The sequence below is a fragment of the Pelophylax lessonae genome (assembly GCF_965119305.1).
Source record: "Pelophylax lessonae genome assembly, chromosome: 4".
NCBI classification, from domain to species: Eukaryota; Metazoa; Chordata; class Amphibia; order Anura; family Ranidae; genus Pelophylax; species Pelophylax lessonae.
Window position 1 is genome coordinate 303502931 of NC_138771.1, and position 18471 is coordinate 303521401.

The 18471-nt window shown below is 46.6% G+C and overlaps 2 protein-coding genes across 3 annotated transcripts in view; one reads left to right on the forward strand and one right to left on the reverse strand.

The window, feature by feature from the left end:
* Window positions 1-18471, reverse strand: part of PARPBP (PARP1 binding protein) — a 169611-nt gene that overhangs the window by 26162 nt on the left and 124978 nt on the right. For both annotated transcript variants that reach the window (XM_082256500.1, XM_082256499.1), the window contains exon 6: window positions 14832-14986. In XM_082256500.1, coding sequence (XP_082112626.1) covers window positions 14832-14986 — 155 coding nt within the window. The remainder of the gene's footprint in view (window positions 1-14831; window positions 14987-18471) is intronic.
* The window catches only part of NUP37 (nucleoporin 37), a 153454-nt gene that overhangs the window by 2194 nt on the left and 132789 nt on the right, over window positions 1-18471 (forward strand). The window lies entirely within an intron of this gene.

An 18471-nucleotide genomic window follows, 5' to 3' on the forward strand; every position in this document is an offset into this window, starting at 1 on the left:
GCCGCATTCAAACCTGTGCGGCCAAAAGGAAGCATCTGAAGATGCCAACAGCAAGTTGAACGGACGACCAGGTCGCCACCTCGCACCCCTGAGCCACAGACGCCTGATGGTGAAAAGCCCAAGGAGGCACTAACGGCTCAAGTAGAATGGGCCTTTACCGGGAAAGGAGGAACCTGACCCGTGATGGAAAAGACCCGAACAATCGTCTGTCTGATTCACACAGAAACGGTCGCCGCAGAGGCGGCCGATCCCTTCCGAGGTCCCTCAGGAAGAAGAAATAGAAAATCAGACTGCGGAATCGACTCTGTGGCGGACAGGTAGCCCTTGACCGCCCGGACCACATCCAGAGAATGCAAGGATCGTGCACACAACATTTTCTTCATTCTTCATTGAGGTGGAAAGAAAAACACCACAGTGGAAAGAAAAGACTGAGTCGGTCGCAGAACTACCTTATCTCTATGAAATACCAAATAAGGAGAACGGCAGGACAAGGCCGCCGCCAATGCAAACACTCTGAGCCAACGTGATAGCCACCAGAAAGGCAACTTTATGTGACAACTTGGACAGAAAAATCTCTGATGGTCTCGAAGGGAGTTTTGTTGTAACCCTGACAAAAAACAATTTAGGTCCCAGGGAAGCAAGAGAGCTCTCCTCGGGGGGAGCCAAATGCCGCCCCTCTTGAATGAAGGTGCGGACCCAAGAAGGTGACGCCAAAGGTCGTTGAAAAAAAAAAAGACGGCCAAAGACAACTGACCCTAGACCGTAGTCAGCACCAGATGCTGTCCACGCCCTTCTGCAGGAAGGCCAAGACCTTCGTCATCGAGAAGGAACGAGGGTGAAACCCATGCACTCGCACCAAGCGATATATGCTCTTCAGGTGCGGTGAGAAAACTTCCTAGAAGTGGCTTTGTGAACCTTTAACAAGGTAAGGATGACCGCCTGAGGAAGACCTCTATCCCTCAGGACCTGGCCTTCAACAGCCATTCCGATAAAGCCAGAGACTGTAAAACAGAATGGAAGATCGGTGCTTGAGACAGAAGATCGTCTCGCAGCGGAAACCACCAGCGAGGTTTGACGACCATCAGAATGACGTCCACGTACTAGGACCGGCGAGGCCCGTCCGGGGCCACAAGAATGACTGACATCCGTTTCGACACCAACCTGCGGAGGAACCTGGACAACAGTTGAATCGGAGGAAAAAGCATACAGTAGCCGACAGTGGTGCCAAGGCACCACCAACGCATCCGCGGCGTCTGCCAGAGGAACGCAAGTCCTGGCCACAAACCTTACCACCCCTTTGTGAAGACGGGACGCGAACAAATCCACGCCCGGGGTTCCCCACCAGACGCACAGGAGGTGAACCACCTCCGGACGTAGGGACCACTCCCCTCGGTCCAAAGTCTGGCGACTCAGTCCGCCTGCCAGTGTTCCCCACCCAGAATGGGAACGGCTGAGAACGCAGGTACATGCGATTCGGCCTAGGATAGAATCTCGGCCACTCCCTTGGCCGCCCAGGCACTCCTCGTGCCCCCTTGGTGATTGACATAAGTCCATCTGTACCCGCACCGGACACCCCTGAAGCCAAGATGACCACCGGAACAGACAAAGCTTGATCGCTCGGAGCTCCAAGACGTTGATCGGTAGCGAAGTCTCCCCGCCGACCACGTCCCCTGGGCGCAAAGCGTGCCCAGAACTCCTCCCCAGCCCGACAGGCTGGCATCCGTGGCGACAATCGTCCATAATAAAGGTCGGACGGACCGACCCTTTGTCAAGGACTGCGACCGGAGCCACCACAGGAGATCCAACCGCACCGGATGACTGAAGGAAAATATTCTTTTCCAAGGACTGAGGTGTCCTGACCCACCTGTCCAGGATCTCCGCTGCAGAGACCTGGTGTGAAATTGAGCAACCGGAACTGCTTTAACCACTTGCCTACCGGGCACTTTCACCCCCTGCCTGCCCAGGCCAATTTTCAGCTTTCAGTGCTCTCACGCTTTGAATGACAATTGCACGGTCATGCTACACTGTACCCATATGACATTTTTATCATTTTTTTCACACAAATAGAGCTTTCTTTTGGTGGCATTTAATCATCTCTGGGTTTTTTATTTCTTTAAAAAAAAAGTTTCTTATTTTCTGCGAGTCAATTTTGAAAATAAAATTTTCTCCTTCACTGATGTCCGCTGATGAGGCGGCACTGATAGGCTGCACTGATGGGCACTGATGTGGAGGAACCAATATGCCGCACTGATAGGTGGCACTGCTGGGCACTGAGAGGCGGCACTGCTGGACACTGATGGGTGGCACTGACGAGCACTGATGGGCAGCACCATCAGTGCCCACACTCAGTGCCCATAGTGCTGCCAGTCAGTGCTCATCAGTGCCTAGATGAGCAGGCACTGATGGGCACTGACTGGCAGCACTATGGGCACTGATTGTGGGGACTGATGGAGGGCACATTGTATTTTATTTACCTCTGTTGTAATCAGGGCACTGGTGATCAGTGTCCCCGAATGGCTGATCGGCTCTGCTCCTTCCTCACACGCAGTCTCTGTGTGAGGAAGGAGAGCTGGCGATGAGAGATGATCTCATATGTTTACATATATGAGATCATCTCTCATTGCATGGGCCGATCACGTGGTAAATGGCCGCTGTGATTGGCCATTTACCACAATCTGATTGGCTGTGTCCAAGGGACATGGCCGACACAGATTTACCCCGATGCGCGCTCGCGGGAGCGCACGGGGAGCCCGTCTCTGGGAGGCCATATAAAGACGGCCTCCCGGAAATTAGAGTCCACGCTGTAGCCGTACTTCGGCTATAGCGCGGACCGGAAGTAGTTAAAGGCCGAGACCATCAGGCCCAGAACCCGCATGCAGGTCCGCAAAGGAGGAGAGAACGTCGTTCCTGAGAGCTCTGATCTCCTCCCGCCGAGTTTGTCCTCCGGAAGGAAGACCCGAGATTGAGTCCAGGACCATCCCTAGGTACTGGAGACGAGTAGAGAGTCAGTGTTGACCTCTGAAAAATGACAGTCCACCCAAACTCCTGAAGTTTCCAAATTGTCACGGCCAGATCTTTCAACAAGATCACACATGAGTTCGACCTTAACAAGGAGGTCGTCAAGGTAACCGAGGACCGCAATGCCCTGGAAACGCAGTAAAGCTGGAACCGAGCCAACACCTTGGTGAAAACCCTGGGAGCCGAAGCGAGACTGGAAGGCAACGTCGCGAACTGGTAATGCTCCCCAGCCACCGCGAAGCGGAGACATCTCGGATGACCCCCGAAAATATTGATGTGGAGTTACTTATCCCGCAAGTCGATGGATGCCAGGAAGTCCCCAGGCCTCAACGAGCGGATGGATTCCATCCTGAACTTCCCGCACAAGGCGGTTCAGGGACTACAAGCCCAGAATCGGACGCACCGTGCCCTCTTTCCTGGGCACCGTGAACAGGTTGGAGTAAAAAAACAGTGAAACCACTCCCGAAAGGAACAGGTACAATGACTCCTCGGGCAAGCAAATCGTGCACAGCCCCATGAGATCTCTGAGACGATCAGGGGACAGCTGGAGATTGGACGGGAAGAACCTGTCTGCGGGGCGAGATCGAAACTTGATCTTGTACCCTGAACGAATCAGTTCGTGAACCCACCTGTCCTGAATGCCGGAGAACCAGGGTCCCTGAAAAGAAAGCATACGTCCTCCCACCCCGACAACGGTGAGAGCGTCCCTTCAGGGAGAGGTGGACTGGGCCACCAAACCAGACTGATCAGCTTTTGGCTTACCCGACCACGGCTGCTCGCGGCCACCAGGAAGTCGTAAGGGATTACCCTTCTCCTGCGTCCAAAAGGCACGAAAAGCAATCATGTTGAGTCTTGGAGGACCCCCTCCGCGTGCGGTGGGCTTACCCTTGGTGACCTGGGGCAGCCGAGTACTCTTACCTCCCGTGAGCCCCTTAATCAACTCATCTAGAGTTACTCCAAAAGACGACCCCCCTCATAGGGGACCTCAGACACCGTCTTTTGAACGTGCGGTCAACCGACCTGCGCCAACCAGGTAATGCGGTGGATCGCAATCCCCACCGCCGACAACCGGGCGACTAACGGAGCCACGTCCAAGGCCACGTCGCACAAGGAACATCGCAGTGTGGATGAGCTGAACCTGCTGCGAAGCCCCTTGCACCATGTCGTAAGTGCTTGAGAGGCCATCACTGAGGCAAAAGCACAGGTTTCAACAGGGAAACCCGCCACCAGATAAAAAGGTGGCGGGCAAGCGCTTCCACACGCCCATCAGCCGGATCCCTGAATATCGGGGAATCCTCTACTGGTAGCAAGGTGGACTTATTCAGCCTAGATAGTTTGATCCCCTGCTTGGGGACACTGTCCAACGTTCGTCTACTGCTTCCAAAAAACGGAGGGCGGATGGAAAAAAACACTTAGGCACCACAAAACAGTATCATACTAAATGCGCCGCCACTGGAAATTCACAAACTCGTGAAAATCCCCGGGCAGGAAAAAAGCCTGACCCGACTTCTGGGGTCTGCGGAACCCGAACAAAACGGACCGCTTATTTGACTGAGCTGGCTCATCGTTAAGATTGAGATTTTCAGTTATGACAGCAATAAGAGCATCCATCGTAGCGCATTCCCGTGCTACCGAGGAGGAAGATTCCCCCCCTCTTCTCTCTCAAAGCGGAGGACCGGGACCCCTCAGGGGGACCATCGCCCGTGGCTAGCAAATCGGGCTCAGAGTCAGAGGACTGGGAGGGCACAGGCCTTTTTTTTTTTTTATGAAGGAGCGTGCCGACATCAGCAGATTCACCTGGGACACCAAAGTTGCCAGAGCAGCAGATATGGGGCCATGGGAGAGGATTCAGGTGTACCCAAAGCCCCCCACCAAGTCTGCAGGGGTTTTTATTATCCTGGGAGTCCATTTTTGCCTTAAAATGAAAAGGGGACGCTGGCCCTTTAAAATCGGCGGTTCCCACGGATCCCCCCCCCGCAATCTGCACTAACAGAAAGATCCCCCTGTGAAAACACACTAGCCACAAGTAAAAAATGTCTTGGTTGAAAAATGCAAAAATCCCCAGCCTGTCAGCACATTTTTACACCAGGAGAAAAGCAGGAAGGAGGAAGTGACCTCACATCGCTAGAGGCCCAGTCCTCAAGCCCAGACCAAAAAGGTGCCTATTAAAAGTCTATGACAAAAGTCACAGGGAAAATGGCCGCTTGCCCTTACTAGGCATGCTGGCCACATCCAAGATGGCGCCCGACTGGGAGCCCTAGCAGAATCCCCACATGGCTGCTGTCTCATACAGCGCTTAGATTCTGCACACCACACAAAATGGCGGCCGCCCCAACAGGCGGCAAATCCGTGCACAAAACACATTCTGGCTACCCGCAGGAGACCGCTACAGTACCCCATACAGCGCCCCCCGTGGGAGCGTGGGGGGGGGGGGGGGGGGGGAGAGAACCCACAACCTGGACAGAAAGGGGATCCTAAAGAAATCACCAGCCCTGCTATCCCCTAAGAGTGGGCCCACAACCCCCCCAAACATCCCCAGGGACAAGGGGGTTCAGTACTCATCAGTCCAGGAGTGGGCACCGCTCAGATACGGGAGACCTCCCACCTTAAGTGGGGGTGCCGTCAGCCATGGAGGGACGCTGGCAACACGCGGGCGATCCGGGTTGAGACATCCTCAGCGAAGCGCAGCTCCGCTGGCCCGTCCCCATATGGATGGGCACTGTCGTTGCGAGGCCTGGGCGTACCAGTAACCTGCAATGCTCGTTGGCAGGCTGGGACTCCATAAGGATCTACGATACCCAGTCCGAGGCCCAGCTCTGCAGTCCTCCAGGAAAGGAATCTCTGACCAACTAGTGATAGTGAGAATAAATAAAAAAAACTAGTGTGTAGAGAGAAAACACTGAAATTCAGAAAAAAAAAAAAAATATATAAGAAAGCCAAGACGCTAGGTCTCAGCAGAGAAAGACCTAAAGCTTTTCTCCTGAAGCTAGGCAGAATGAAACTGAAGTAATATCAGATTGGGTTCATGGTAATGACTGTGGGATGGCCCCCTAGTGGCGTGCTGAGGTACAAACGTTTTTTTGTATTAACCTGATAATCATCTGCCTAGCCTGCTCCTGCAGAGTGCGTCATTACCCATTAGTGAAAAGGCTAATACCATCGGGCGGTGACTGTCAGAGGACGTAAGAGAAAAGGTAAATTTGTCGCTGTAAGCCTCTCGCTATTCTGCACTATAAGTAATGGCTCCCCAGCCTATTTGGTATAAGAATTCAAGAGAGAAGGCCTAAAGCCATAGGTGGTGTAGCATGAACTCCGATATGTTCTTAGAGATCAGTCCTTTTCAACGCCTCCTTGTCGGCGGCGTAAGCTATGCTCATTACGGTCTAGCTATGAGGCCTCACTTGCCAATTCAAAAAAGTGAGTTTAGCCATCTGCAGGGACTCAGTTTTGCTGGGTACAGCATAGCATAGGGTAGGTGTAATAGGCGTAGCTTTGCCTTGACATCAGAACTTGGATCGCTTGCGCTGAACATTGGCTGAGAAGTCCGGGTATAATGATATCTTGGCTCCATTGTATCAGATATTGTTCTTCTCCTTGGCTAGTCGCAGGATAATTTCTCTATCTTTGTAATTAAGGAGGCGTGCTAATATGGGTCTTGGTGGAGAACCCTGTGGCGGCGGGGTGTACGGTGGGCCCTTTCCACCGCAAATAGTGGGGTGAAAGCTTCCTTCCCGAAGGGTGTGCCGTAACCAGCGTTTCACAAACTCCGTGGAATCCCTACTCTCTGTTTTCTCCGGCAGCCCAACAATGCGCACATTATTGCGTCTCAGCCTGTTCTCAATGTCGTCTGTCTTATTATGAGAAGCAGCTACTTGTTGTAGTGCCAGTTTAGTGTCCCTGACAACAGGAGGGAGTTGATCTTCCAAGTCGCTAATGCGACTCAGTGGCCGTGGTGCACTCCCTAATCATTTGCAGGTCTTGCCTTAGCAGTGACACATCTTCTTTCAAGCCCCCTAAGTGCTCCTTCACATTATCAACTGATGCTGTGCATTTGTGTACTGCTTTTAGGATTTCAGGGATGGCTGGGATGCCTGCTCTGTGTTCTGTTCTGAGAATGTCTCTTTAGGTGCACAAAAATCAGGAGGGAAAGGGTTAAATTCCTGCTGTACAAGAGTGTCCCGTTAAGTGGAGGAGTGGGGGGGCTGAGTCAGCCGAGGTATCCGATAAGTCTGTCAGCCTCTGAGCATAGAAAAGCATGTCTCGTGGCTGCTCTTTCCCAGTGGCTTTAGAGGACTTCCTTGTTGGGTCCCTGGATTTCTCTCGGGCCACGCTGTGGCTGGGGGGTCTGGGTGCCATCTTGTCCATCCAACGCTGCGGCCTCCTCTCTGTTTTGGCCCCTCACCATCACTGTCTCCAGATTGGGATGCCTCCGTCAGGAATCCTCAGGGTGTCTGCAGTCTGTGTTTCTTAAGCATCCGTTTGTTCTTATCTTGGCTGGGGAGAGGATCTTCGAAGGATTGATAGCAGGAGCTCTGTGAAGCACGTCTGCTCACATGCCTGTCCTGGCCACGCCCCTCATATCCACTTTTCAGTACAGTAGCAGTTAAGGAATCAACCCACTGCCAATCACAAGGCAGGTGGACTCAGCATCCCCATCAGGCTCCACCCACTGTCCCAAGTTCAGCCCTATGTCATTGGTTGCAGAGTCCTAGCAATCAATATATCAAATACACAAAAACACAACTACTCAATAACTCTGGTTTGTCTTTTTTTTTTTTTTTTAATCTATGAACTGCAGAATAGAAAGACATTGTAAATGATACACATACAAATTGACAAGATTCTGTTGTACATGTCACAGCTGTCAACCAAAACTGTTGCAGGGCTTTCATGAACTTGACTCAGGACCATTTTTTTAAAGTGTACCATACGGCCAGAAAAGTGCTGTAAATGTTTTATTGAATTCCCCCCACTGCTTTCCATTTATAGTTTATATTTTTAGCCAAACAAAGAAAAACACTATTCTTTGGCGCATGGCATGGAACTGGTTTTGGGAGTTACAGGAAAATATCACAAAGGGAAAAATAAAAATTATTAAGGGCCATTGTGAGTTTAAACGTTTATGTACCAAAAACAGTTCTCCATAGCCAAAACAATATTTTCTTGAATGCATAAATCACAACACACAAAACCAGTAGATGATTTAACATCTCAAAGTGCATATTCTCTCAAAGCTAATTATTTACTGGAAAAAAGACTAAAGCACTCTAGTGAGAAAATAGGGATATGGACCAATTCCAAATGCCTGGTAAAATGTAAAACAGATTCATAATTACAATTCCAAAAACTAGAAAGAATGTCACATTTTCTACTGGTCTGGACAACTGTTAAGATAATTTAAAAAAAAAAAAAAAAAAGGGAAACACAGATGGTCTGAAAATTTTCTTGACTGCCATCTTAAGGTCATCTTTTAAAAATACAGAAAAAAGGGCCAATAATGAGGTGTGCAGAATTATGTTTTTTTTCAAGAGACCAGAAGACTCAAGAAACTTATGCACCTTGCAATCTGAAAGCAAGCATGTCAGGTAAAAAAAATGTTGAACTTGCCTATCCCCCTTCTGCCCTCAATGGTCCCTCCTCCCATTTACAGTGCCTTTGCGAAAGTAATAGGCCCCCTTGAACTTTGCGACCTTTTGCCACATTTCAGGCTTCAAACATAAAGATATAAAACTAATTTTTTTGTGAAGAATCAACAACAAGTGGGACACAATCATGAAGTGGAATGAAATTTATTGAATATTTCAAACTTTGTTAACAAATAAAAAACTGAAAAATTGGGCGTGCAAAATTATTCAGCCCCTTTACTTCCAGTGCCGCAAACTCTCTCCAGAAGTTCAGTGAGGATCTCTGAATGATCCAATGTTGACCTAAACGACTAATGATGATAAATAGAATCCACCTGTGTGTAATCAAGTCTCCGTATAAATGCACCTGCACTGCGATACTCTCAAGAGGTCCGTTTAAAGTGCAGAGAGCATCATGAAGAACAAGGAACATACCAGGCAGGTCCGAGATACTGCTGTGGAGAAGTTTAAAGCCGGATTTTGATACAAAAAGGATTTCCCAAGCTTTAAACATCCCAAGGAGCACTGTGCAAGCGATAATATTGAAATGGAAGGAGTATCAGACCACTGCAAATCTACAAATACCTGGCAGTCCCTCTTTCAGCTCATACAAGGAGAAGACTGATCAGAGATGCAGCCAAGAGGCCCATGATCACTCTGGATGAACTGCAGAGATCTACAGCTGAGGTGGGAGACTCTGTCCATAGGACAACAATCAGTCGTATACTGCACAAATCTGGCCTTCATGGAAGAGTGGCAAGAAGAAAGCTATTTCTTAAAGATATCCATAAAAAGTGTTGTTTAAAGTTTGCCACAAGCCACCTGGGAGACACACCAAACATATGGAAGAAGGTGCTCCGGTCAGATGAAACCAAAATCAAACTTTTTGGCAACAATGCAAAACATTGTTTGGCGTAAAAGCAACACAGCTCATTACCCTGAACACACCATCCCCACTGTCAAACATGGTGGTGGCAGCATCATGGTTTGGGCCTGCTTTTCTTCAGCAGGGACAGGGAAGATGGTTAAAATTGACGGGATGCTCGATGGAGCCAAATACAGGACCATTCTGGAAGAAAACCTGATGGAGTCTGCAAAAGACCTGAGACTAGATGCCCCATACACACGTGCAGATTATCTGCAGACTTTTGTCTGCAGACTAACCAAAACCATATAATATGAGGTCAAACCTAAACACTTTCAATTTGTATGCAATCCGGCAGGCCCTTGCACTACATAGAAAAGGTAAGTCTGCAGACAAAAGTCTGCAGATAATCTGCACGTGTGTATGGGGCATGAGACAGAGATTTGTCTGCCAACAAGACATTGATCCAAAACAAAAAGCAAAATCTACAATGGAATGGTTCACAAATAAACATATCCAGGTGTTAGAATGGCCAAGTCAAAGTCCAGACCTGAATCCAATCAAGAATCTGTGGAAAGAACTGAAAACTGCTGTTCACAAACGCTCTCCATCCAACCTCACTGAGCTCAAGCTGTTTTGCAAGGAGGAATGGGCAAAAATTTCAGTCTCTCTCGATGTGCAAAACTGACAGAGACATACCCCAAGCGACTTACAGCTGTAATCGCAGCAAAAGGTGGCGCTACAAAGTATTAACTTAAGGGGGCTGAATAATTTTGCGCACCCAATTTTTCAGTTTTTTATTTATTAAAAAAGTTTGAAATATCCAATAAATTTCGTTCCACTTCATGATATGTCCCACTTGTTGATTCTTCACAAAAAAATTAGTTTTATATCTTTAGGTTTGAAGCCTGAAATGTGGCAAAAGGTCGAAAAGTTCAAGGGGGCAGAACACTTTCGCAACGCACTGTACCTTTATGTCACTACAGGATAGAAGTAGTGATGGCGAGGTTGACAAGAGGAACCACTGAGCGCAGCCAGAAGCATGAGATTTGCACTCTGAAATGTCTGCGTTTCTCACCAGACTTCAGGAGAGGTCTAATAAAAAGCAAAGCAGGACACAAGAGAGGAAAATGTAACTTTGTTAGATTGTTTTGGACATTTCCACCCCCTCAAGAGGGTTACTCAAGTCCCCCCCAACTGGAATCACCCTAATGTGCTAGTACAAAAGAATGCCAGACTGTTGTCTCTACCCAAACAGTGGACCCATTCATTTTAATTGCTATTAGAATTCATCACGGCTTCACTTTAGAAAAAAAAAAAAAGCCTGCCAGACAATGACATGTACTTGAATGCATCGCATACTAGCACATCATGAAATACTTACCTTAGAACAAAGCCCCCACAGCGGTACCCAGTCACCGCTGACATGTTCCTCTGGCATTTCTTCCAGGTTCGTGGGCTCCTCTGTTCCAGGAAGAAGCTCTATGGATATGCCGGACCTTCAGAGCGCATGTGCCGCTGCATGCAGAGTGAATATCTAAACAGTGCACATTTAGGAGATATTATCTACAGGTTATGCCCCATACACACATGCAGATTATCTGCAGACTTTTGTCTGCAGACTTACCAAAACCATGTAATATGAGGTCAAACCTAAACACTTTCAATTTGTATGCAATCCGGCAGGCCCTTGCACTACATAGAAAAGGTAAGTCTGCAGACAAAAGTCTGCAGATAATCTGCACGTGTGTATGGGGCATAAGCCTTACCTATAGGTAAAAATAAAGCAGGGTAGACAACCGCTTTAAAGTGGATGTATACTCATTAAAACAAACCCTGCAGGACAAAGGCATAATGAGCTACTATGCATCGCATACTAGCTCCTTATGAAATCCTTACTTGAGAATGAAGCCCCGGCACGGTCAACTGGACAACGCTGAGGGAGCCGACATGCTCCCTCTGCGTCTCTTCCTGGTTCGGCGGCTCCGGCGCTGTGAGTGGCCGGAGCCGCGATGACGTCACTCCCACGCATGTGCGCTGGAGTTTCCGGCAAGGAGCTCTGAAGGTCCGCTGAACCTTCAGAGAGCATGCGCTGCAGACGTCAGCGGCTGCATGCAGGTTGAATATCTCCTAAACTGTGCAGGTTTAGGAGATAATAGTACCTACATGTAATCCTTATTATAGGCTAACCTGTAGGTAAAAGTCATATAACGGAGTATACTACCACTTTAAGGCTTGTACAAGAACAGTGTTTGCAGCAATAAATAATGTGGTGCTTTGTGTTTATTTGGCTGACTATAGTCTGGAATTTCTTAAACCAGAGATAAGAGGTGGCTTAATTGATCTGTTTAAACAATAGTGATACTGTGTAAATGTGAGAAAAAAAAATATGTACTATTCAGCGCCAATCCTGTGAGATGCTTACAATATTATAAAGTACTCTCCGTTTACAATCACCTCCCCGTACTTTGTATAGTGCAAAAAAAAAAAAAAATCAAAAACGCAAGAGGTGAATACCACCAAAATAAGGCTCCATCTGTGAAAAAAAAAAATTGTGATTTTTTTTGGGATAAAGGTTTTCTTATTAATAAATGAAAACGGATCACTTTAACCACTTAAGCCCCGGAAGATTTTACCCCCTTCCTGACCAGGGGGTATTTTGCGATTCGGCACTGCGTGACTTTAACGGACAATTGCACGGTCGTGCGACGCTGTACCTAAACGAATTTGACGTCCTTTTTTTCCCACAAACAGAGCTTTCTTTTGGTGGTATTTGATCACCTGTGCGATTTTTTGATCACGCGCTATAAACAAAAAAAAGAGCGTCAATTTTGCAAAAATAACAATATTTTTCACATTTTTTTTTATATGAAATTCCCCCCCAAAAAAAAAGTAAAAATCAAAATTTTTTAAAATTTTCGGCCAATTTGTTTTATGCTACATATGTTTGGTAAAAAAAATTGCAAAAAGCGTATTTTGATTGGTTTGCGCAAAAGTTATCGCGTTTACTAACAAAGGGAAAGATTTTTGTCATTTTTGTTGTTTTTTTTAACGCGTAATGGCGGCGATCTGCGATTTTTTTTGCGGTACTGCGACATTGGGGAGGACAGATCGGACCCTTGACTGACATTTGTGACACTTTTGTGGTTACCAGTGACATTTCTACAGTAATCAGTGCTATACATATGCACTGTTACTGTAAAAATACACTGGTTGTGAAGGGGTTAACTTTATTTGGGAGGGAGGGGCTGTGTGTATCCCTTTCTACTGTGATTGGCTGTGGCTTGAGCTGTAAGGACACTGATCAACGGATCTACATACTAGATCCGTTTGATCAGTGTCTTTACAGCGAGGAGAATGACAGGTGGCTTGTTTACACAAGCTGCCTGACATTCTCCCTCTCCCCCGCCGATCGCCGAGTGACCGGCGGACATCGGGTCCGCTGGTCACACGCGGGGGGGGGGGGTCCGTGACCACGCGGGGGCGCGCTCGCTCCCTAGACCCTCACAAGCTAGTGACGTAGCCCTACGTCACTTTGCCTGTGAGGGGCTGACTGCCGACGTAGATCGGCGTTAGGCAGTCGGCAAGTGGTTAACCACTTCAGCTTTGGAAGGTTTACCCTTCTTCATGACCCAGGCCATTTTTTGCGAGCCGACACTGGGTTACTGACAATTGCGTTGTTGTGTAACGCTGTACTCAAAAATAAAATTGTGTGTTTTTTTTGTGTACAGCGTCAAACAACGCAATGGTCAGTAACCCAGTGTCGTATCGCAAAAAATTGCCTGGGTCATGAAGAAGGGTAAACCTTCCAAAGCTGAAGTGGTTAAAGTGATCAGTTTTCATTTAATACGAAAACCTTTATCCCAAAAAAAAAAAAAAAAAAAAAAAAACCCACGGTTTGATGTAGTAGCTTATAAAGAGTAGAGAGTGAGCTTAGACTGAGAATGCTGCTGTGCCTCCTGTGCTCATTCCTTCAGGGCATTGTGTCAATACAAATTACAGATGGTATGTTAGGGACTAGATCGCCAGATGAAAAACAGAGGGGGAAAAAGAAAAAGCTAAAGAAAAGAAAACCGATGCAGCCACCACATCTAATCACTGGTAAGCTGCAACATAACAGATTTTTGGTTTTGGTTTTTTTATACGGCTTGAAATCTCAGCTTGCAAAGAATAGGGACCAAATCTGTGGCCCCTAACATCACCCAAGAGCCATATATTTAGCATATGTAATGCTACAAAAGACTGTCAAAGCATGCAGATAATATACAGAAGTCTGGACATCTGGTCAGGTGTGGTTAGCGACTCATTGCAGGAAACTGCTAGAAAATCACTGCCTTTAAAGACCCTTTAGGCCCCTTTCACACATGGGAGTCCGTCGGCGGACTCCGTATTTCTCAGCGGGGGAATCGATCCGCCGATCCCCGCTGAGCAGGCGGATGGAAGCTGTCTTCGCGCTGTGTGCGGAGACGGAGCTGTCAGGTCCCCGCTGTTCTTTATGGGGGAAATCGGATGAGAACGGACCGCCTGTCCGTTCTCATCCAATCCGATGGACGAATGGAAAATAGGGTTTCCATCTGTACAGACCGGATCGGATTTCAGTGGACATGTCTCTGCTGACATCCAATGCCCCAAAGAGATGCATGGGGCATCCGTTCAGATCCGCTTGAAAATCTGACAGGCGGATCTGAACGGTCCACTAGTGTGAAAGGGGACTTAGGGTTTAACGCCCTCACGTCATTACTTTTTTTTTTTTTTTTTTTTTTTTTTTTTTTTTGTCAGGCACCCATTCACACTTCCTTAGATCTTCATCCAAGTGAGAATTTGGTCACCTTGGACTGCCTTCTCCACTGCCTGCAGCCTCCTGGGACACTTCACACATCCCAGGAAGCTGCAGAACCAGTCTGACAGCACCACATGCTCTTGTGCATGCGCAGTGGAGAGCTGGCTGTGGACATCAGGAAGGGATGTAAACCTAATAATCTGAACCCTTGCAAAGAATGGGCTTCAGGGAAGGCATCCCTAAACTCCATTGTCTGGTAAATTGAATTAGGTTGTTAAAGTCAGCAACTACAGTATTTGCACCTGACTTTGATGGCTTTTAGATGGTTCTCTTCAAAAGGTTTCAACAAAGACGCTCACACTTCGCAAATATTTTGTAAAAGCTTGTCACACACACACACACACACACACACACACACAGCCAACACCTAATGACTTTAGACAATGGCTAAGTGTACAGATGTGGGTCTCAGAGTGTGCAGGTTATCAATGAACAATGGTCAAGTATAAGAGGCCTGAGAAGACAAAGGAAAAAACAGATTTACCTTGCATCTTGTGTTTCCCCAAGCACTTCATTGAGTTTGTCAATAAAATGAACAAACAAAGAAAGGCCCTTCAAATGTTTTCTTAATGGATCAGACTCAGATGGCGCATAGCCCTTTCCGCCAAGCTCCAGTGTCCTTATGAATGACGTTGCCACCTAGTACAGGAGAGTCACTGCTTTAGTTTTATAGAATCATACAAGATACCACTGTGTGCAATTTGCTGTGTAATTTCAGGACTGACTGGGGGTGGACCCCACACTACTACAAAATAATTTGACAGTTAAAAACAGCACCCATATATGTAACAAAAATTAAATCAATTACCATTTGGCTGTAGGCCGGGGGTTAAGACCACAGTTACACAGTATAGGTTACCCCAAAAGGTTACCCCAAAAAATAAAAAATTACAAAGTGTTGGGTTATACATTTGATTCCTAATAAAATGTAGCCACTGACCATGCTAGGCAGAGAAGCAGATCCATGCCAATGTGGTTCGTTTACATCACCTCCCGACTTGGGATCTATAGGATGCTGTGCCTACTGTATGCAGTAACTATAGTTCCGTAGTCCGTTTCAGCTTCAAGACCCACCCCCCACCCAGCTCTCCAGAGTGGCCAACAGGTGCAGGAGCCAATTTGTCTGTCAAATAGATAGGAATTTCCTTGTTTGAAGCCAGAAGCAGCCACCAAGCATCTTCTGCCAAATCCTCCTCTAGCGTGTGCTCCCCCCCCCCCCCCCAATTTACACACAAAATTTAATGAAAGATATCACAAAGTTCCTACTACAGGCCATTTTAATTGTTGAGGTGGTCTTAAAGAATAACTACACAAGCCCATTGGGTCTTAGGTCTACTCTGCCTCTTGCACACTCTTTTTAAAGGGATGATCTGACCGCAAAAGGAATTCATCCCCTCCATTTGGAAGTAGCGATACTGTTAATGGAGTCCTAAGACTTGGTATTAAAGTGGTAGTAAACGCGGTATTTTAATTTTTTTTTTTTACCTACAGGTAAGCTTACCTGTAGGCTAAATGAATATCTCCTAAACATGCACCGTTTGAGATATTCTAGGGATCAGCATCCGTTGACGTCACTGGCGTATGCACTCTGAAGGAATGGCATACCCGTGTCATTCCTTCAGAGCTGCAGCCGTAATTCCCATGTGTGGGAGTGATGTCATCGTGACTCAACCATCCAAACGGCAACAGCCCATGAACCTGGAAGGAAGACTGGATGAAGATAGATGGAAGCCTCTCCAGCTGTGTTTCAAGGAAAGTCTTTCATAATGTGCTAGTATGCAATCTTTTTTTAGCCTTTACTATGGCTTTAAAGAGCCGATCCTCTGAGAAGGTTGTTGATTGCAATTTAAAGCAGTTATTTTGAATACAACCTGTATAGAGTCAGTACTGAAAATGTGCAGGTAGAGAAGTGACCAAGCTAAGTAATCCCCAACCATAGAGACTAGAGAAAGGAGAAGGTGGTCATCTGTGTGCAATTTGCTGTGTAATTTCAGGACTGACTGGGGGTGGACCCCACACTACTACAAAATAATTTGACAGTTAAAAACAGCACCCATATATGTAACAAAAATTAAATCAATTACCATTTGGCTGTAGGCCGGCGTTAAGACCTCAGTTACACAGACGTACATCTGTGCGAAGGGCCATCTCTACCTATGCAGGATGCACAGGTGTTCTGTGCATTCGTGTGCAGGCAGCCCTATTTATGTATTTTGAGATGAAGCAGCTGCATTAACATTAAGCTGCTGGTAACAATATGAGAGCCAAGCATGTGCATGTCAACGCACACTATCAGCATTGAGGAACATGCACCTGTTAGGTTAATTTTTATTAATATAATATATATATTTATATATATATAAGTGTTGTAAAAGTATAGAGCACGGAACAATCAATGAATGCTCCATTTGAACAAAACGTAAATGGTACATTGGTTGGGGTTGGGGGGGGGGGGCAGTTCAACAGAGAAAGTCAGATTATATCTTTTCAGAGGTCACGGGTATACCATTACCTATCAAATATAATAAACCATGTGGGAATGTCCTTGTAAAAACATGGATATGAAGCAATAAAACTATTCTAGCCACTAGTAGTAGAGTATCTATATAATCATTGCTGAAGTCTTTTTTTATGGAGCATTAAGTCCCAGTCCCTGAGATCAGAACCGCCTTGAACCACATACACCGGTCATAGACGACCCAAAATGGGAAGCCCACAGCCAGCGAACCCAGTTCTCAGCAAGCACTAAACATTTCCCAAGTATTATAAACGAACCCAATTATGGGGTTATGAACCTCCTAAAATGTAGCATTTATACCTCGAAATAAGGAAAGAGGAAACAAAAAAGGATAGGATGTTAGACAGTTGTCAGAAGCAATAAAAAGGAAAAAAGGAAAGAAGAAGAAAAATAGATGGGTACGTCTGCCCGGGTGTCTCACACGTCAACACATTTAAGAGTCATATATTCAACCTAAACACTACTCAAACAATTGGGGAATTTTACATCTTCAAAATTTTCTATGCCGCACTCAGCATCTTTAAAGTGGTAGTATACTGCTTTTTTTTTTTACTTTTAACTACAGGTAAGCCTATAATAAGGCTTACCTGTAAGTACAATTAATATCTCCTAAACCTTAGGAGAAATTTACTTTGCATGCAGCCGCTGGCGCATGCGCTCTGAAGGTCCGGGGGGACCTTCAGAGTTCCTTGCAGGGAATTGTTGGAAAATTACTCCCGCGCGCATGCCGTCACCGCAGCTCCGGCCAATCACAGCGCCAGAGCCGAACCCGGATGAGGTGCCGAGGGATCATGTCAGCGCCCACAGCGGTGTCCGGGGGTCCGTGTCAGGGGTTCATTCTAAGGTAAGTGTTTCATAATGAGCTAGTATGCAATGCATACTAGCTCATTATGCCTTTGTCTTGCAGGTTTTTTTTTTTTTTTTTTTTAAGTTTACTACCGCTTTAAGTGTCCTTTCACACGGGCGGTCCGTATGTCCGTTTTTCATCCCATTTTTTTGCAGATTAAAAAAAAAAAAAAATTTACATAATGCATGTCAATGGGATTGCGGATGTCAGTGGATGACCATCCGCTGACATACGATTTGCGTTCTTTCCGTTCAGTTCCATTTTTTGGAACGGAAGAGAACCCTATTTTTCTCCTGTTTAAAAAAACTGAACGGACGCAAAAACGGATGTCAGCGGTGTCATCGGCTGACATCCGCAATCCCATTGACATACATTATCTCAGTTTATCATCCGCAAATGGATAAGATGATAAACGGACATACGGACACAAGTGACATCTGTGTCCGTAAAAAAAAAAAAAAAAAAGTGTCGGAGCCGATCAAAAAACAGTCCACTCCGTGTGAAAGGACCCTTTGATTGCAGCAAGATTTACAATATGCAATCAATTAAAGGGTTACTAAACCCACAACAGCAAAATCAGTGTGTACATGCAGTAAAGCATGCATCTTGCCGTACTCACTGTGGAACCTAAGGGGTTAATCCTCTGCATTGAGTAAAAAGGTTGTTTGATCCTGCTTCTCCCCTTCTTTTAAATCTCCCCAAACCATCTGCTGATGGCACAGAGCCTTAGGAGGTACTCTGCACGTGCTCAGTTTGGTG